This window comes from Labeo rohita, chromosome 5 (genome assembly GCF_022985175.1).
Source record: "Labeo rohita strain BAU-BD-2019 chromosome 5, IGBB_LRoh.1.0, whole genome shotgun sequence".
Lineage (NCBI taxonomy): Eukaryota > Metazoa > Chordata > Actinopteri > Cypriniformes > Cyprinidae > Labeo > Labeo rohita.
Genome location: NC_066873.1, coordinates 4,761,004 through 4,782,768, shown reverse-complemented (window position 1 = coordinate 4,782,768; position 21,765 = coordinate 4,761,004). Strand labels below are relative to the sequence as shown.

Below are 21,765 nucleotides of genomic sequence, written 5' to 3'. Positions count from 1 at the left end.
GTCTCTCGTAAGCAGTTGCAATAGACAGCCCACCGGCCTGTACGTGTATGGACTGGAAAAGAGGTCTGCACGGAGCCAGTTTCCCATCCCTGCACACTGGATTAGAAATCTTAATGTGTGTATGATTATGACCTGCTTTCCTCTCCAACATGGTGGCTCTGCCCCATGAGATGCTGAGATGTGTAATCACTTGGCCAACTGCTTCATTAATGGGATTTCACTGCATTTCGACGAAAGTCAATGTACTTTGCAGATAAAGCTACTGTTTATCCTTTTAATGTGTCACTTTAAATACATTAGGCCTTTTTGGCCGCCTGCCCTTGTAATCCTGCATGAATAGTGGCAAGACAAACCATTTATAACTTCAGCCATAAACATCAGCGGCATTGTTTTCCATAATGATGATAATTTTCTTGTAGGGAGGGAGTTTTTTTGTGTCAGGCCCTGGCTAAATTGTATTATCGCTGGATAGGATTGCATTAAAAGCGTAATGCTAGCAGTGGAGGTTTATGCGTGCGTGATAATAGGATGTAAAACGCAGGTCACCTTGGTGACAGAGGAGAGAACAGCCAGCGCTTCAGAGTTGGAGAGCAATGTATAGATGGTCTACCATATCCAATCAATTCACAAATTCCATTTTGTTAAGCGAAGGTGAAGTATGCTGAGAAGATTATACACATATGGACATACTAAATGCTGTTATTCAGAGATGAGAGAAGTGAATCAGAATTCACTGGCAAACATTCAACTATTCCAGCTCCAAATGAGAAAAGAGAATGATCCACTGCCTTTTTCATTTAGAAAGGTCTGCACTCCTACAGCATCATTAATAATGAAGACTTTCAGTACATGATCCAGTCCCCCATACTGAACTAATTTGGGAAGAAAAGAAAAAAAAAAATCCATTTTTTTTTGTTTGTTTGTTTTCCCAACAGCAATCTTGAACCAAATATTTGTGTATAATGAATGAATGAATGGATGGATGGATGAATGAACGAATGAATGAATGACACTTCGTATTACTTCCTCACAAAACTGAAAAGTTTAAGCATAAGTTTGGTTGATGCTCTGCAATAATTAGGAATGCAATAATCTGCAAAAATCAATCAATCAATCAATCAATCAATCAACCAATCAATCAAACAAACAATGCATTAATTAATATTAATAATACTACTAACAATAAAAAATAACAAATGAAACGACAGACAAACAAACAACACTTTTTAATCTGCAGGCCAAATGTTCAGTAAAAAAAAAAAAAAAAAAAAAGACAACTGACTGGATCCTGAAACATTTTATACCTGAATGGAGTTAGATGTGAATATGAATTTGCATTGGATTATTGTTGATAGCAGTAATGCTGCATTAAATTATGTAATACTTGCATTAAATATTACTAGCGTTTTAGAATGTCTCCTTAAACTACAAGAGTAGCCTAAAACAGCAACATCACCCGAAAAGGAAAATAGCATTTCTTTGGAATAATGTGCTTTCACATATTAAGTAGAATATGAGGAGATATGTATATTAAAAAAGCAAATAGGGCCAATTTTGTTTTCCTGCTGACTTATATAATAATACTTCATTTTATCTGCCTATATCGTATCATAAATAGAGCGTCTAATCTTTGTTCTTTGGATGATTTCCATAAGCCAAGCAGCTAAAAGAGGAAAAGCCGCTAATCATATTTGCGTCAGTGCTGTTTGTTTGTTTGTATGCCAGCGTTTGATTGGTGCCCACCTGAAGTGATGCCACCTTCATGTGTGACTGGTGGCTGACTTACTGAAGTGGGTTTGAGTTAGTTCAGAGCCAGAGGCTGTTGCCGAACAAACACACAAACAGCGGCAATGTCGCCACCGTCTTTCTGGGACGGTGTCAGAATGAATGACACATGTTTTCGGGTGACTGTGAGACACAGCCGTGAGCAGAGATTTCATTTCAGAAGACAAGAGCGAGGTATTTATAGATCCATTTCTGTTCACATTAATTGCTAGTGCTGTGTCTCATTATAAAACTCAGTTTGCTTTTATTTTAGGGCTTGTTAGCAGTGAAACAGCTCTGTAGAAGTCACAACACTCATATGCTGTGTCTAAAATTATGTGCTGAAGAAAAATAACAGCTGTGCAAATGTGCTGAAAATTTGCCAAGATGTAGATGAGTTTGTTTCTTCATCAGATTTGGGGAAATGTAGCATTGCAGCACTTGCTCACCAGTGGATCCTCTGCAGTGAATGGGTGCCGTCAGAATGAGAGTCCAAATAGCTGATAAAAACATCACAATAATCCACAAGTAATCCACACCACTAAAGTCGATCAATTAACACATTGTGAAACCAAAAACTGCATGTTTGAAAGAAACAAGCTAATCATTAAGATGTTTTTAAGTGGCGTTCTCCAGTGAAAAAGTAATCTGAATAAGGAGAGAAATATGCAGAGATCAAGCACAAGCAAAAACAGCTCAAAACTGTTCTATACAAATATGTGGAATGATTTTTTATTTATTTATGTATTTACATTTGTTTTGCTCACCAAGAGCAAATTCTGTCCATAATACAGTAAAAGAAAATACTGTTGTCTTTGCCCTTTAACTGTCACCGTCCCCTCTGTGGGAGTTTACTTCACCACATTACAAATAAATCTAATCATGACAAACTATACGTCGTTAGAAAGGTCTAAGACTCCTAAATAGATATTATACCATATTTTTGTGTTACAAATTATGTAGGAAAAGTAATGGATTAATATATGTCAAGAGTGCAACTTAAAAAATCTACATCATAACATGAGTTCTGACCTTTGTTGCCTTTTTCCTTATCACGTTTTAGAAATCATAAGAAATTATATGTCAGTTCAAAACTTAAAATCTCAAAATTCATCCTTTGAAAGGCATTTTAAAATCAGACACTGCATTACCATGGAACATGTGCATTAAAATCATATTACAAAATGTTTTCATTCATGAATTATAAAAATTTAAGTCTGCATTTTTATGTCTGTTTTCAAAAAAAAAAAAAAAGGTTAATATATGTGTACATTAATGTTGGTAATGACAATATTAAGTCCTTATTGAGTTAATGTTGCTAAATAAAAAAAAAATAATAATAATAAAAAAATAAACTGTATAATTATTATTATTATTATTGTTGTTGTTGTTGTTGTTGTTATTTATTCCTGCATCAGAAAATAAATAATTAATTAATTAATTAATTATTATTATTATTAATAATAATAATAATAATAATAATAATAATAATAATAATAATAATAATAATAATAATAATAATAATACATCGTGTATTATTCTTACATATTTAAGAATAATATATTGTGTTTTATTGGTAGAAGCTGGTATATAGATTTAATTAAATATGTAATAAATAATTTACAGCCAGTTTGAACCCGCCCTGTCAGAGTTTACTTTGCTAAAACAAGGCTGGTGGTGCATTATCCTACTTATTACATGATACTTACTGAATAAATAAATGGACTTGAAATATTTATTGGCATTTTTATTTTTTAATGTGAGACGAGAGCAGGGAGTGATGCAAGCACAATGAGATGAGTACAGATGTAGTATAATGTAATACATTTCTTGCTGAGATTATGGTCAATACTACAATTCAACACCATTATGCAAAATTTATTGACCATAAAATGTTGCACTGACCTGTCAGAATTAGTAAGAAGATAATGCATAATTATTATTTTGTTAAAAACTGTGGAAGACATGCATTGATTTGAACTGTATATAACATTTTTAATCTGTTTGCTTGAAGCGATGTTTGCTTGAAATGATGGTTCATCAAAGCATCACAGCATTTGTTGATTCAGCTTGTGTGTGTTTCATTAGAAAGTGATGTAAATTTCAACAGTCAGAGCAAAATGCTCTTACAGGAATATTTACACATTTGTCACATTTTAAAACATCACAGCCTGATATTCTTGCTGTGAAGCACCTGAGGACAGACATTATGATGTTTCTGTGGTTTGTAATACAGTCTAATTCACATGGACAGAAGCTCTGCGTGGCTCTCACAGGAAACGTGCAGTCAGATCTTTTGCCGTCTCATTCATCTGCATCACTGCTCTCACAATGTGCTTAGGGACATTTGTGATCTATTTCCTTATTAGTAGTGTTTACTAGGGCAAGCATCACTATTTCAGCAGCTCGTACCTAGAACAAACCCCTAAACCAGATGTACTGAACATCAGGGCAAATATCATCCTGCAGCGTTTGTGAAGGATTCCTCAAATCATTTGTGTTGTCACTAAATGATCAGACGCAGACACGCTGTTTTCATCTGCTAAAGGTAAAACAGGACACTGCTCGTGTTTTAAACCGTATTTTATGGAACGAGAACATAATTGTGACTTTTCATCTCAAAATCCTGACTCTTTTTGTGTTTTTGAGTGTATATGCATATTGCAATTCTGTATATATTTCACAATTCTGTTTTTTATTCTGCAGTTATGTTTATAGCCTGCAATTCTGAGTCTCATAATTCTTAGTTTATAACTTGCAATTCTGAGTTTATGTCTCACAATTCTGAATTTTGTCTTGCCATTTATAGTTTATGTCTCGCAATTTATAGTTTATAGCTCACAATTCTTAGTTTATTTCTCACAATTTTTTGTTTATATCTCATATTTTCTGCAATTCTGAGTTTATGCCTTGCAATTCGTAGTTTATGTTTCGCAATTCGTAGTTTATGTTTTGCAATTCATAGTTTATAGCTCACAATTCTGAGTTTATATCTCACAGTTTTATTTATTTCTCACCATTCTGAGTTAATGTCTCGCAATTCTGAATTTATGTCTCAGAATTCTGAATTTATTTCTCACAATTTATGTCATGCAATCCATAGTTTATGTCTTTCAGTTCATGGTTTGTGTCACAATTCTGAGTTTATGTCTCGCTATTCTGAATTTATGTCTAAGAATTCTGAGTTTATATCTCACAACTCTGAGTTTATATTTCGCAATTCTGTTTGTCTCGCAATTCTGAGTTTATAGCTCGCAAATCATATGTCGCAATTCTTAGTTTATATTGCAATTCTGAGCTTGTCTCACAACTCTGAGTTTATATTTCACAATTCTGTTTATTTCTCGCAATTCTGGGTTTATGTCTTGAAATTCATAGCTTATGTCATGCAATTCATAGTTTGTTTCGCAATTCTGAATTTGTCTCACAATCCTGAATTTATGTCTCACAATTCTGAATTTATGTTACGCAATTCTGAGTTTGTCTCACAATTCTGATTTTATGTCGTGCAACTGAGTTTATTTCTCACACTTCTGAGTTTATTTCTTACAATTCACAACTGCTAAGGAGTTTATGTCTTGAAATTCAGTTTATATCTTGGAATTCATAGTTTGTCTTGCAATTCTGAGTTTGTCTCACAATTCTGAATTTATGTTTTGCAATTCTGAGTTTGTCTCGCAATTCTGAGTTTATGTCTTGCAATTCTGAATTTATGTCTCAGAATTCTGAGTTTAAATCTTGCAATTCTGAGCTTATATTTTGCTACTCTGTTTATGTCCTGCAGTTCTGAGTTTATGTGTCACAACACTTAATTTACGTCTCAGAATTCTGAATTTATGTCTCGCAATTCTGAGTTTGTCTCGCAATTCTGAACTTGTATCTCACAATTCTTAGTTTATATCCCATAATTGTGAGTTTATATTTTGCAGTTCTGTTAATGTGTCGCAATTCTGAATTTATGTCTCAGAATTTTAAATTGATGTCTCACAATTCTGAGTTTATAGCTTGCAAATCATATCTCACAATTCTCAGTTTGTATTGCAGTTCTGAGCTTGTCTCGCAATTCTGAATTTAGGTCTCAAAATTCTGAGTTTACTGCTTGCAAATCTTAGTTTATATCTCACAATTCTTTGCTTATATCGCAATTCTGAGCTTGTCTCGCATTTATGTCTCAAAATTCTGAATTTATAGCTTGCAATTCTGATTTTATATCTTGCCATTCAATTTTGAGTTTATGTCTCTAATTCTTATGTCTCTAATTCTTTGTTTTTAATGAAGCTCGCAATTCTAAATTTTATATCTCATAATTCTTAGTTTATTAATTCTTAGAATAATTCTTAGCAATTCTGAATTCATAAAAATAAGTTTGAATTTCAAGAAAAAAAGCCACAATTGTTTTCATTTATTTATTTGTTTGTCTGTCTGTCTGTCTGTCTGCCTGTTTGTTTGTTTGTTTGTTTGTTTGTTTGTTTGTTTGTTGGTTGGTTGGTTGGTTTGTTTTATCCCATGCCAGAAACATGCTTTCATAGTATTTGGTGTAAGAAGTGTTGGGTTAAAGATAATACACAACAAGCACTAATAAACAGAGAGGTAAATATACATGACCACATCCCCAGAGTTTAATTACAAGAAGTATACTTTGGATAAGTGGCTCCGCTCTCAAAATTTACATGTTTATTTTCCTCAAGACCGTGAACCTGTTTATGACTTGTGACTCCGCTCTAATTGTGAGCATGTATTAACACACCTCTCCCTTATAATTAATGTTTAATTTCACACGGGGATGAGATGATCTTTCACCACCGAGATGCCAGAGGATAACTAAATGAGAATTTCCTTCAGATCCAGTGAGTCCCATGACTGGCCTTCATTAGCACAAGGTCTTAGTAATGGCTGGAGACTTAATACACTACATTAGCAGAAAGAGCCCGTGTTGCACACATATTACAGAATTACAGTGCAAACGGAAACACGGCTCTGTTAGGGGTTGGTAATTTTGTGCATTTTAATAAAGCTCATGCCCCTGAATGGCAGCGATTCCATTTCAGCGTATAATAAGATGTCCACGTGGCGTTAAACTGTGCTAATATTTAATTTGAAAAGAATGCAGTGAAGCATGGAGCTAATATGAACATTTTGTTAATACTGTGCGCTGAAATTGTTCATTATTCTTAAGGCGGCTCTTATCTTTGATTTTTTTTTTTTTTCTTCTTTTTTTGTCATACAGAGGCTCATTGAGCCTTACCAATGCTGACATCTCATCTGTTTTTTCCTTATTTACCTGTTAACATGTCATTCATTGACTACTCACTAGGTTTTGAAGTACAGTCAAAGTCAAAGATTGTTATTATGGTTAAGTTATATGTATTGTAGTATTGTAGGTTGTTGAAATAAATGTATATGATCGGTCACACTTTATTTTAAGGCCCATTTCTCGCTATTAACAAACCATCAACTATGACTTTTGCCTCAATAAACTCCTAATTTGCTACATAGTAAGGTTATTGTTAAGTTTAGGTATTGGGTAGGATTAGGGATGTAAAATATGGTCATGCAGAATATGTGCTTTATAAGTACTAATAAACAGCCAATATGCTAGTAATATGCAGGATAATAAGTAGCTAGTTAACAGTTTGAATTGGTCCCTATAATAAAGTGTTAATGAAACATCATATATGAAATATATTTTAGCCAATCACCAAGAAAACATTTCTCATTTTCATTTAGGTTTATTTGAAGTACAAATAAATAACTAAATAAACAAGTAAATACATACATACATACATACATACATACATAAATAAATCATCATCATCATGATTAATTAAAAGTAAATAAATTACTAAAACTTAAACTAAAATGGAAATGAAATCGATGAATAATTATCTTCAAATCATGTAGTTTGTTGAGATGTGCTGTTATTTTTATTTTTTTTTATTTTTTTTATTATATAGTTATCTTAATTATTGAATGTATTAGTTATTATTAATTAATTTGTTCACTATTAAAATATGAGTTAATAACTAAAATGATTAATTATTATTGACTATTAAATTTTACAACCCTAGGAAAAGGACTCTGGGCAATGAATGAATGAATGAATGAATGAATGAATGAATGAATACATACATACATACATAAAAAAAATAAAAATAAAAACTCTAAAATTTACGGTAAAAACAGCAGCTGTGGTTGCCGAATTTTACCTTCACTGTAACACAGGGAATTCTGGGAGTGTCAATTTATGGTTATTCACTTTAATTTTTACAGTCTTTTACCATTAACCATTTAACATTTTTACAGTTAAATTCACGGTCATCTTTTACAGTGTAGAATATGACCAGTTTACGTATAGTAGAGGAGAACATTTAAAAGCTCACATAATTTGTGCATAGAACTTCAAAAGAAATGCTTTACAAGGAAAGTTTTTGTGCATTGTTCTGTTTTCATGCTCTTATAATCAGTTGTTAGCGTCTCATTAGTGTCTTGTTAGTGCAGGAATTCTGCAGTGCTGCTTTTTTTTTTTTTTTTTTACAAAGTAAAGTAGAAATGAATGCATGAGTTCAGTAGAAGCTCCTAAAAGAGTATTTGATTTGCTGTTTACCCATAGATAGTGAACAGCCAACAACGTAAATGTAAAATACAAAAATATTTTATAAGCCTCCATCTTCAAATCCTCTGAATATTGATCTTATGCTAGATTCTGTTTTTGGTTTAAATCTAATTTTAGAAGTTGTGGATGTTTATCATGATATTGGTGATGTGAATAATTGAACAGAGTTTTGGCAAGCAGACGGGCAGGTTTGAGCGGATCTCTCCAGGTGCATCACGGCCGACAGTAAAGTGCTTCTGGCCTGCCAGCTTTTATCAGGCTAAGCAAGGCTGATGCACACTTGTTTCCCTGCCATGCAACTGGCAATGTTCTGACACACACACAGACAGCCATACACATTCATTATCGTGAAGGTGCAATCTAGAAAAAACTATGACCTTAAATGATCTTAAATTAATAGAACAACCTCAGGAATGAGGAAGTCAACATTTGTGCCAAAGAAAAGGGTACAAACAAACAACTTTGCACAAAGTCGAATATGTGATGTTTCTACACTGTAAAAATGTAAAAAAAAAACAAAACACACAATTTGTTGAGTCAGCTTAAAATAATTTGTTACCCTGCTGCCTTAAAATTTTAAGTTTAGTCAACTAAAATAAGTTTAGTCAACTTGAAATGTTAAGTTGTACTAAGTAACAACTTAGATATGTGTGTTTGCTAAACTTAACAGATGGGTAAGTAACCCAGCTACCTTAAAATTTTGAGTTGATTTAACTCAAATATCTAAGTTGTCACTTAGTATAATGTAACATTTCAAGTTGAATAAACTTTTTTTGAGTTGACTGAACTTAAAATTTTAAGGCAGCCAGGTTACAAATTATTTTAAACTTGACTCAAATTGTTTTTTACAGTGTACTTGTACTTCAAATCTTAAAAGTAAAAAAAAGAAAAAAAGAATTTTAAACTACATTTTAAATCATTGTTTTAATAATGTTTTGTCCTGATTGAAGGATGTTCACTTATTTTGATGTTTTGACTAACATACGAAAGCACATGTTAAGTACTTAATTATAATTTTAAGTGTAGTGATATTTTTGAATGTAATAAAATGCTTTAATTTACCTAATAAATACATGACATACATGTTTCAACAGAAAGTATATTAAAGTAAATTTTAATTTACCATAAATGCATGTCAGTACATTAATCAGTGCACCATATTTCAAACACGACAGAATTAATTATGAAATTGAGAAGATGTTTATAAGTCATACTTACTAGTGTTAATACATACTAGTATTCTAAAGCATGCTTCTTTTGCACGAGGACTTCCAAGCTTACATTTTGTCCTTTTATGATTGGAGAACATAATGTGTTTTCTGTATGATAAACGAGTGTAATAATTAGGTTTAAGTCGTTTGTTCATTCTCTAAGTATGTGCAAGCCCAACAGAACATTTCCAGCATTTGCATATTCTCATGAAAAGCGAGCTTATGTTTCACACATTGCTGTGTTTTCTCTGTGTCATTGAAATCACAACCAATATGGCCGTTCTGGGCCGCAGTGACTGTGCGAATATGATTTGTGAAATTCAGATACTTGCAGCTCAGTCTCTGCCAAGTGTGCTGATTGCTTTTCTTCGGGAGAAGCACTTGAGCCAGGAGTCGAGTAATAAGTGTTTTGCTGACTGCGGGCATCGGGAAGCTTTTGTTGGAAAGACATCTGGGGCATAAAGCGCACCGCCGCAGAGGTTCAGAACAACAGTGGGGCCGTAACAAGGACGTGTGGTGGCTCCGCAGCGCGGCCCCTAACTGCTGACTTAATGAGATCATGCGTGTACAGGATGAGGTGTTCAGGACGCTGGGCCGGGACGGGACGGTCTCTGTGGGGCGGGTGAAGCCCTCCAGTGCCGTTGCCCTTGCTGGGAGTAATGCAGGGTGTGTTTTGGGGCCTGGATAAGTCGCACATCCGGTTATTAATGGGGCTATGCTAATGAATTACAAACAGGCCTGTGGTGAGGGGACTCTGTCTCCTGCTGTCATCTGGATTTGAGCCCAATGACACCTCGCGTTGTTGTCCCTGTTCTGGGGACAGAGAAAACAGCACGGCCTGATCGCATATTCAAACTAAAGTTTCTTTTGCATAGTCTGTATTTCCACAGCTCTCTTGTGTAAAAAGTACAAAAAAGTGCTTAAAATATACAAGGACATGCTTACTTACTTACAGTTGAGGTCAAAAGTTTCGATCCCCCTTTCAGAATCTGCAGAATGATAATTATTTTACCAAAATAAGAGGGATCATACAAAATGCATGTTATTGTTTATTTAGTACTGACCTGAATAAGATATTTCACTTAAACAATGTTTACATATAGTCCACAAGAGAAAATAATAGTTGAATTTATAAAAATGGCCTGGTTCAAAAGTTTACATACACTTGATTCTTAATACTGTGTTGTTACCTGAATGAGCCACAGCTGTGTTTTGTTGTTGTTGTTGTTGTTGTTGTTGTTTAGTGATAGTTGTTCATGAGTCCCTTGTTTGTTCTTCTGAAAAATCTTTTAGGTCTCACAAATCCTTTGGTTTTCCAGCATTTTTGTGTATTTGAACCTTTTCCGAAAACGATTGTATGGTTTTGAGATCCATCTTTTCACACTGAGGACAACTGAGGGACTCGTACTATAAGACTCAATATTATCCCAAATCATATTGGTGAATGTTACTTTTAAGGACATGCGACTCTTTGGAGGGAGATAACTATGCCAGAGGACAATTACTTTGCAATAAGGCATTATCGAGTCAAACTTGTTGCCATAAGAGTGTTTGCAGGAATGCTAATTAAAAAATAAATAAATAAATAAAAAATAAAAAAATGTGCATCCAGATTTTGGCAGCATCCTCATAGCTGGTCCTGTATTTGTCTTAATAATACAACAATGATAATAGTTTGACCTTGTTCTTTGCTGTTACTCAGAATTGGTGCAAATTTAAACAAACTACATACATTGACTAATTAAAACATACCATGTTGTTCCTGTTCAGTTCAGTTAGGCCCTAAATATATATATAATTTATTCAAATGTATTCAACTTGGAGTAGTGACGGTAATCCACTCCAAATTGATCTAAATGGCTTGAATCTTTTGGCTTGCTGCCTGGAAAACGAGTTTTTAAGCTAATTGAAGCTGATAGCGTCATCTGATATTGCAGGGTGCTGTTGCTAATATTCACTTGACCACTTGTGTTTTATTTATGATTAGTTTCTTTTAATGTGTGGCTGGAGGGTCGCCTGCCGGAACAGCGAGTGTGTAAAACAGGACATGTTTTTATTATAAAGAATCTGTTTTATGTCATGGTCGATTACTTGCTCTCTGCTCTTCGTTGTTTTATTAAGAACAGCTGATTAAGATCTGATAGCAAGTTTCACACACTACAGGTCTGTAATACAATACTCAGCAGTTTCTGTCTGCCTGTCCATTAGGCCCAAAGATGCTGAAAATGTGTTTTACACACACACACACACAAATGTGACTTTTTAAATCAGGGAATAAATGCGTCATAGTGTCAGCTGATCATCTTTGACAAGACCAAAATTAAATGAAAAATTAATACTTTAAAATAATATACTTAAGTACAAACTGATGACAGTGTTTTCAGACATGTAACTGCATTTAATTTCAATTAAATATTCCATTAAACTTTTCACCCAAAAAAATGGACATTTACTGAAAATTCATTCAAATTTTCAAATTTGTTTTTTTCATGGAAACAGATTTAGAGAAATGTAGCATTGCATCACTTGCTCAGCAATGGACGCTCTGCAGTGAATGGGTGCCGTCAGAATGAGATTCCACACAGCTGATAAAAACATCACAATATCGCATCACAAGTCCATCAATTAATGACTTGTAAAGCCAAGAGCTACATATTTGTATGAAAAAATACATAGCTAAGACATTTTTAACGTATTTAAAGAAGTCCACTTCCAGAACAACAAGTAACAAACAATTTAGAAAAAATTTACTCACCCCCTTGTCATCCACGATGTTCATGTCTTTCTTTCTTTCGTAAAAAAAAAAAGAAAGAAATTATGTTTTTTGAGGAAAACATTTCAGCATTTTTCTTCATATAATGGACTGATATGGTGCCCCGAGTTTGAACTTCCAAAACGCAGTTCTACCATAACAACTCTCTGAAGATTTTAGCATGGTAATGTAAATGATAATGTTAATGTATTTGGTCCTGGCGGAATAGATCTGCTATGCTGCTGCTGCTGAATTGCTGCTGCTGTAGTTGTAGATTATTGCTGCTGCTGCTGCAAGCAAGTACAGGAACTTGCTACTGCCAAAGCATATGTCCATACGGTGCTGTGAGTATTTGAGACATACTGCTGCTGAACAAATAGCATACAAAATAACCTGTAGCAGATCCATACGGGTGGAGCTGGGGAAGGTGGAGGGTTTCAGAGGAACTCTGAAAGCGTGCTGCTGTGAAAGGCTTGAGTGAATGCCACCCAGCCATTTAAAGGTAAAAGTGCAAACTCATTGGCTGCATACGCGACATGAACCAATCAGCTTGTACCAAGTCGTATAAGGCTGTAAATGCCATCAGTTACATTAACACTCATCAGCCCGCGCCATCTAGAGTTTCATGGACGAAGTAGGCATTTTAAATGCGGCTTCAAACGATCCCGAATGCGGTTGTCGAAATTGTCCTATATTGCTGTTTTACCATTTTTGTAAAAGGTGTTTGGTCTTCTTTGCATGTTCACTTTGCAAAGACTGGGTCAGAACTTCTGGAGTGATGTAGGATGATTTTTAAATGATTTTTGAAGCTGAGGGAGAAAATATGATTTTATATTTTAAATATGAGTTTTTCGACATACCCTAACTATCTTGAGTCAGAATACACAGAGTTCAGGAAGAGAAAGGCAAGACGAGCATTTGAGATTGAAAAGTATTTAAATTGTATTTTTTTAATGCAAATAACCGATCGTTTCGCTAGATAAGACCCTTCTTCTTCGGCTGGGATCGTTTACAACGGCATTTAAACTGCATTTTGGAATTTCAAAGTCGAAGCACCATATCAGTCCATTATATGGAAAAAAAATCCTGAAATGTTTTCCTCAAAAAACACAATTTCTTTACAACTGAAGAAAGAAAGACATGAACATCTTGGATGACAAGGGTTAAGTGAGTACATTATATGTGAATATTTGTTTTGGAAGTGGACTTCTCCTTTAACGTTTTCAAACAGTTGCTTCTCGCTAAAATATGAGTCCAAGTTTTATCATACTCTCATTTTTACAGCACTCTTTCACCAATTTTTTTTCTGATGTCCTTTAAATCTTAAGTACTTTCCATGTGCTTTTGTGTGTTAGTCAACACATCAAAAGAAGTGTACTTGCTTTAGAGCACAACAAAACTGCATTAAAACCTTCAGTGTGCACATTCAGTACAGTTAAGTGCACTTCTTTTTGACAAGGGCCATACTTAAAGGAAGCTTAACTTCAAACTCTCTAAAGTCTCCAGAGATCTGAAAGAGAAATCTCAGAGCAATAACATCTTCCTCTGGACATCCGGCACTTCTGTTAGAGGTCAGGAGCTTCCTGAGATCCGAATGTCCCGTTCTCAGCATTCCGGCCATTCTGTGCTCTTCCAGGATCAATTTCCTGCTCCTCGTTACTGAAACAGCTTTGCCGCACTTCTGCAGCTCCTTTGAAAATATCAAGCTTATTGCTCCTGAGGTCACGCTGAGCAGTCAAACCGCAAACCTGAGTCGATGGAAAACCCATCCCACGTATCTGATCCCTATCTGGCCGCATTTCATGAGCGCTGGAGTCGGATCGCTCACACCGCCTTCGTTTGCACCCATCAAGGGCTTGATTCCTCCCCAAATAACAGCACTGGAGCAACTCTCACTCATAGCGTTTATAGAGGTGTACAATGACACGCCGGAGGTTTTTGATGATGCTTTGAAGACTGAAGTCACTTAAGCAGTTCTCTGATAATGATTTAGATTCAAGAATGATTGAAAATCAATCCAGTGGTGCTCATAAACCGTGTTTCATTCTCATTCTTACCAGACTGACTGATTTAAGAGTCAGTTGTTGACTGAGGATGAGGCCAACGATTGCTGATTATTATTATTATTATTATTATTATTATTTTATCATCAAATGGGTTGATTCTGATACCAGTTGCTTTTACTTCTTCCATTTGGCTTTTTTTCTTTTTTTTTTCTTTTTTTCTTTGAGCAAGAGACTAGAGTTAAAGAGTATTTCATTTTTCCATCAGTCAAGGAAATCACTGCAATGCATTTTATGTACAAGCCCAGAACACGGATCAGACTAATAAAAAATGAAAAATGGTTCCGGTTGAAGGCTGGCCGACTGGTGCATCTCTAATAATTATCCTACTCCTGGAATTAAAGTAAGAGTTCAGAATGAAAATCATTTAGTCATCCTTATGTCGTTCCAAACCAATGACATTTTTTTCATTTCTTGAGAAATAAAATATTTTTAAGCATGTGAATACTGCTCAATTCAATGAGCAAGAGAAAAATAATTATCATAGCCTAACACCGCCTGGTCACTCTTGCCTTTCATTGTATGTAAATGAGCAGCGTGAACATTTTATTAAACATCTCCTTTTTTTGAAAAAGTTTTTGAATGTTATGACAGTAACAGTGCGTTTCCAAAACAGCGTCAAATCTGCGCTCAGTGCCGCTGGCAAAGCTACAACGCCACTGCTTTGGGGCGTGTGAAATTTAGGACAGAGCACGCCTCTGTTTACACCCTGTTTGCGTTTCATCTTCTTCTTTTAACGGTGGTTCGCAAACTAAACACTAGCATATGATGAAAGCATGCAAAGTGCATTTACTTTTGCATGACTTTTCAATTATATGTGATTCCAGCTTAGCAATTCACCAGTTCCGCAAACCGCAAACACTCGGAAGCATACGTCAAAATCTACTTTTCACAGCGATTGATTGACGCCCGCCTTTTTGTCGCTCGTGATTTGCATAAAGTTGAGGAATGCTCAACCTTTTTGATGCTCTCAGCCACTCTCAACGCTTTCTCTGCGCCGCTTTCAATCCCATAATGCACTGCGAGAGCGTTTAAGCTCAGGTTTCATAGGAATTAATTAAAAACTCCAGCTCCGCTGCGCTCGCTACGTGCCAGTGGAAACACACCGTAAGTGATGACATGACGTTCACTTTGGCTGAACTAAAATAATTTTTACTGCATCAGTGTTTTAAGTTTGTGGTAACTTTAAGGAATGACATTAATAAACACTTGCAACTTGTCAGATGTCAGAAGGTTTGAGGTACTGCTCTTCCAACTGAAGTTCCAAGCACATCTGACAATGTCACCTTTAGTTTGAAGACGTCAAGAACTGTTAAGAGAAATCAAAAGTGTGTCGGTATAAGGATGCTCGTTTACCTGCTGTTTGATGCTCTGAAAAACCTGTTTGAATTTGGGGAAATGGATGTCTTGGTTGGGATGTCATAATTTCTCATAATTATATACAAATTAAGAGTTTATTTGCAAAAACAGACAACTCCATTTTTTTTATTTTAAACATTTTCAGAAATTGTGTTTTATATTATGTTATCATGTTTTTATCGTGTTTTATTGTGTTAGTTAGCTGTGATTTTTTTTTTAATAAAAATAACCCAACTGCAGTTTGATTGAGATTAACTGGAATGCACAATAAAAAAAAGAAAGAAAGAAAGAAAGAAAGAAAGAAAGAAAGAAAGAAAGAAAGAGAAAAAAAGAGAAAAAATATGACTTAAAAATTGTGAAAAACTTTTGCAAATATATATATATATTTTTTTTTTTTTTTTATTTTATTTTATTTATTTATTTTGAAAGAAGACTCCTCTGCTTACCAAGGCTGCATTTAATTGATCAAAATTGCCATAAACAAGTAAAATATTATTGCAGTTTAAAATAACTGTTTTCTATGTGAATATATTTTCAAAAGTAATTTGTTAAAATCTGAATTTTCAGCATCATTACTCCAGTCTTCAATGTCACATTGTCCTTCAGAAATCATTATAATATGCTGAAACAAGAAACATTTCTGATTATTATCAGTGTTGGAAAAAAGGTTGTGCTGATTCATTGTTTGTGCATCATTCTCAAGTTTGAATTGGAAAAATAAATAAATAATGATCAAAATTGCCAGTTAAGACATTTATATTACAAAATATTTGCAAATAAATATTGTTCTTTTGGACATTTTTGCATGTGTCATTGAATCCTGAAAGAAAGTTTCATGTTCCACAAGAAGCAAACACTACTTTCAGCTATTATAATGAAAAAAGATTTATAATTGGCAATCAATAATTGATTTATGTTATAATCTATTAAAAAATAAACTTTAAATTGTAATAATATTTCATAATATTACAGTTTTTACTGTATTTTCGATTTAATTGGTGTGTTACAATACAGTATACACTATATATCAGAGATCGCCTTAACCGAAAATTTTCCGTCATTGACAGAAATGTTTTATCAGTGATGGAAAAATCTGAAGGCCGTCCGTCACTTTGACAGATGACACCGAGTGTGATCTATTGTAAGTTCTAACTGAAATTCCCACCACTGTCCAGTGTAGCAGCAGAGCACTGGATCCAGAACAAAAACGAAACTATCGCGAATGTTTTCCTGTGCCTTTGATTTTGCACAGGCGAGTACCCAGAAGCTACAACAATCTATCAAGCCACATTAAAGAGCACCACACGGTATTTATTGCTTGCATTGCTTAATGAAAATGGACAGAATTTGAAATCTGAGACTTTGTTTCATATCAAAAGTAACAAAGCTCAGAGCTTACTTAGCCTGTTGCGATTTATTGGATTGGAAGGGCCCTGTTTACTGTTCATTCATCAGCTGCAAACAGCATAGACCAAAAGATCGATTGGGATTTAAGAATTAATATTGGTTCATAAAATTGAGAATCTATTAAAATAGAGAAATAAATCTTTTTTTTTAACCAAACCTAGCTTACTGTGTTGTTTGCAGTGGTCTCCACTGTCCACTGTCACTGTAAGGTGTTGTGTTGAACACAAAAGTGCCTGTGTTCATCCGTTTTCTTAAATATTTAAATAAATAAATCCATAAACCTATATGCTTATCCTGTAAGTTCATGGTTAAGAATGAAAATGTGAACAAAAATAAAAGCAATTAAATATGTTGTTATTATTAAACTATGAAAATTAAAATGATGGGTAATAATTTTTACAACCCTCCCTGCTGGAAAGAAAAAAAAAAAAAAGAACTCCCTGGTCTCCCTGGTCAGGCTGGTTTTAGCTGGTCTTCCAGCCTGAAAGTGGCCAAAACCCCTCTAAAACCAGCCTGCTGACCAGTTATGACCAGCTAAGACCTGCCAACCAGGTTTTTTTTCCCAGAAGGATTGTCTGTGTAATCTAACGCAAAAAAAAAAAAAAAAATAATATATATATATATATATATATACACACACACACACACACACACACACACACACACACACAAGATGAGCTCAGTGCCCTATGACATTCCATACAGTCTCAAAATTAATCAACATTTAATCAAACACCTTTTTTTTTTCCTTTTTTGCACTGTAACATTATTTCCATGACGGTTAAATCCAGCCAACAGCTGACTGGTGTTTTTGTTCATGTCTCACAGAAATGTCAGGGACGGGGCCGGACATCTCTCAGGTGCACTGGAAGCAGCAGTGGCTGGAGAACGGGACGCTGTACTTCCACGTGTCCATGAGCAGCTCTGAGCAGCAGGCGCAGGCCACACAGCCCACTGTCCGGGAGCCGCCACGTGTCCTGCATGAACACATGCACTTGCTGCACATCTCCGTCATGGTGGGTACTGAACATACACACATCTGTGCAAAACACAACTCATCAGGCTCACAGATTATCTGGATTTAGAAAAATCAACTTCAGTTCCGTTGCTGCCTTTAAGTATAATGCTTCCTTTTGTTACATGGAGAAAACAACCTAAAAAGCATTTGCAATGCTGTTTTCACATGTTGTCCTAAACCTCTTCACTATAACAGTGTACATTTGTCATTTAATTGCAATAAGTTGTGCAACTACTAGTTTTAAAATGACCATGATGGTACAGCAACTAGTCGCTAGGAAAATCCTGTAAATTCACACTCAATTTTTACAGTGCATTCAAAACAGCATGCACAAGCTTTCCATGAACAGCAGAGAGAAGAGAGAAATATAGACAAGCAGCCCAATATCGGTTATTGCATCAGAACCAAACCGCAGTTTCCACACGGCAAAATAAATAAACAACATTCTCTCCTGTTCTGCATTTTCAGTCAGAAAATATTCCCTCTTTCCTCACAGATGTGTGTTTGTAGTCAGTCTTACACTGTCAGCCCTAATAAGTTCAAGACACTCGTTCAAATGCATTGCCTCAAAGTAATGAAGGTCTCAGTGCTCCCATGCATAGGGCAGAGGGGTCACTCGACACACTGATGAGTATGAAAACGATGTGAATCAGGTGTTACGGCCTTTGCATTCACCAGATCTCAACCCACCTGAATGCAGATTTTGGGCTGATGTGTTTGACAACCATCTCCAACACTGTTTACAAAAAACACATGATCTATCATGTAAACGTATGTTTTTCCATTACTTCAACTCATCAAAATAATTAAACAAAATTGGAAAGTCAATTGGAGTAAATTGAACTTTAACTGAAACAAACAAAACAAAAATAAATAAATAAATAAATAAACAAAACAAATGAAAACATACAATATAAAAAGAATAGGCTATTACTATTATTATTATTATTATTATTATTATTATTATTATTATTATTATTATAGTAATAGCAAAATGGTAAAAAGGTAACAAATTAAAGCAGCAACTGGACATTATTCTACTAATTAAAATAACAACAACAATAATAGTACTAATAGTAATTCTATAAATATTTCAATATTGTGTATTTGGTAGGTCGTTTCATACTAGATTTAGATTAAAAAAAAAAGTACTGTAAAATAACGCCAATGATATTATTGATTTGAAAATTATTAATGACTATGGAGATGTTTTTGGTGAGTTTATTATGTAATAATACATTTCTTAATTACATTTTGAACTTTGTTTAACATTTTGATACAGCTTATTCTGAACATTAATTAATTAATTTATTCATTCATTTATTTCAGTTCTAATGTTCATTTTCTATAAGTGCACATTCCATGAAGAAAAAAAAAAGAAAAAACCTTGATGTGCTAGTAGTGAAATATGCATAATTATCTAAGATTTTTGACCTCTGGTTATTAATCTTATCTTGCATTGGTGCCAAGCCTTTTTTTTTTTTTTTTTTTTTTTTTTTTTTTTTTTGTGAAAACACATTTCCTATATCTTATCCATCGTAGTAGTTTCTGTAGATGTTGAACTTCAGCAGTAGAGTACAACAGTCAGGTGCAAAATAAGTCCCCGAACAACAATAACTATTTATTTTACTATAAGACACATCATCTCCAGTGGAGTGTGCTTTCCAGAAGACATTTCACACCTTCACATTTATCCTCAATCCGCCTCCAGAGTCACACACAAACTGACTGATATCATTCAGACGCGGCAGAACAGAACTGGAGTGGCTAAAAATGAGCATCCATAGAGAGAAGCACTTCTCCGGTTCATGAAAACAATGTGTATGTTTCTGCGTGCAGGAGCGGCCAGCGGCAAGCTGGCATTTTCAATGAGCATCATTAACTGTAATTCTGTCAAGGTAGTGACAGATTGAAGGTGTTGAGCAGTGCTCTTCCACCAGCGAGCTGTCGCTCACTCTCTGTTCACGCTCACTTGTTTGTTATCTCAGGTTTGATCCCCCATTCAGAAGATGAGAGATGACTGGGGTGGTTGATTTAGGTTGCGGTCTTGCAGTACAGCAAAAGAGTATTTATCAAAACTGATGGTCAGTAAATGTTTACAGCCTACAATACTGGCACACTTTTTCTGTTGCTGGATTTTCAGAGCGAATGCAAACATTCAGAAGCTAGGGATCGGTATGATTTTTGATGAACAGATAGCTTAAATGAAAAAAAAAAAAAAATATTTTTATATATATATATATATATATATATATATATATATATATAGTAACTTTATAACATCACTTCCGATCAACTAAGTATAAAACCCATTTTCACTACATAATTTAAATAAATAAGTTAACTGAAAGGTAATTTCTACTTTTTATCTCATAATTCAGACTTTTTTTTTTTTTTATCCTGTAGTGGAAAATGCTTCTATAGTTTAATGCAAATTTGTGAGTAAAGGTTTTCATGAATGAATGAATGAACGAACAAACTTAACAAATTTGAACAAATAGCATATTCCTAAATTAACTGTCATTTCCATTTATATGTATCATTTTTTCATATTTTAGTGAACAGTTACAATAGTGTTCAAAGAAGAAATGAAGAGTTCCCATGCAAAATCCTCTAAAAGCCATCTTGGTCTCGACACATAGTATACGTTCATTAAGTACTTTCACTTCAAATGCTCTAAATCCTAGCCTCAACCCATTCAGAAGTACCAGTACTTACTTAGAAACCTATACACGGTGGCCAAAAACAAAGGCTAACTTTAAAGAAAAACGTCAGACGTACTTAGAGGCTTTTGCATCTGAACTCTTCATATGTTTCTTATAAGAAATAACGCAAAGACTGTCGGAAGATCACAGATGAAGGTTACGCTTTATTTTAAGGTGTCCCTGTTACAGTCTAATTATACAGTACATTTAAGTACTGAGTAATATTAATTAACTACATGTACTTACTATATGGTTAAGGTTAGGATCAGAGATTAACCATCGCATAATTTGTTTTTACTGGTTATAATGGGAATCATACTGGTATTAATGGAAACTGTAATGGTGCCTATTGGTCTCTACTGGTAACTGGTCGCCTTCTATTTGTGGCTTGTTAAAACTTCTAAATCCTAATGGAATATGTCCCAAAACACACTACTGGAAATTATTCTTTAATTATTCTTTCATTTTTTAATGGTTTTAATGGTTAAAAGTTGATGGTTTGTAATGTTTGTAATGGTATTTGTAGTGAAAACCATTAGAATTTCTGTGATAGTTCCTATTGTATTTTCCACCAGGGTGGATACAGAAACCAAAAATAATGGTATCGGTGCATCCTTACTTAAAATAAAGTGTTACCCAGATTAAATTAATTTCAAGATTTTCACCTCATGATCTGAAAATAGCCCTTAATACAATAGTTGTCATTAGTTAGTATTTAGGGATTTAAAATAAGAAACTTTATTTATGTTTGTTTGTTTATTTGTTTGTTAATTTGTCCATTCATTCATTCATGCATTTATTTTTTAAGTGAGGTGACTGCTATCTAGTCAGAATTCTTAGTAAGGCCAAGGCTTAAGCATTTTTTCCCTAATA

General features: G+C 34.3%; 1 protein-coding gene across 1 annotated transcript in view; it reads left to right on the top strand.

Moving 5' to 3' along the window:
* Positions 1-21,765, top strand: part of LOC127165710 (astrotactin-2-like) — a 565,932-nt gene that overhangs the window by 86,531 nt on the left and 457,636 nt on the right. Inside the window, 1 exon segment of the mRNA XM_051110581.1 lies at positions 17,998-18,185. Coding sequence (XP_050966538.1) covers positions 17,998-18,185 — 188 coding nt within the window.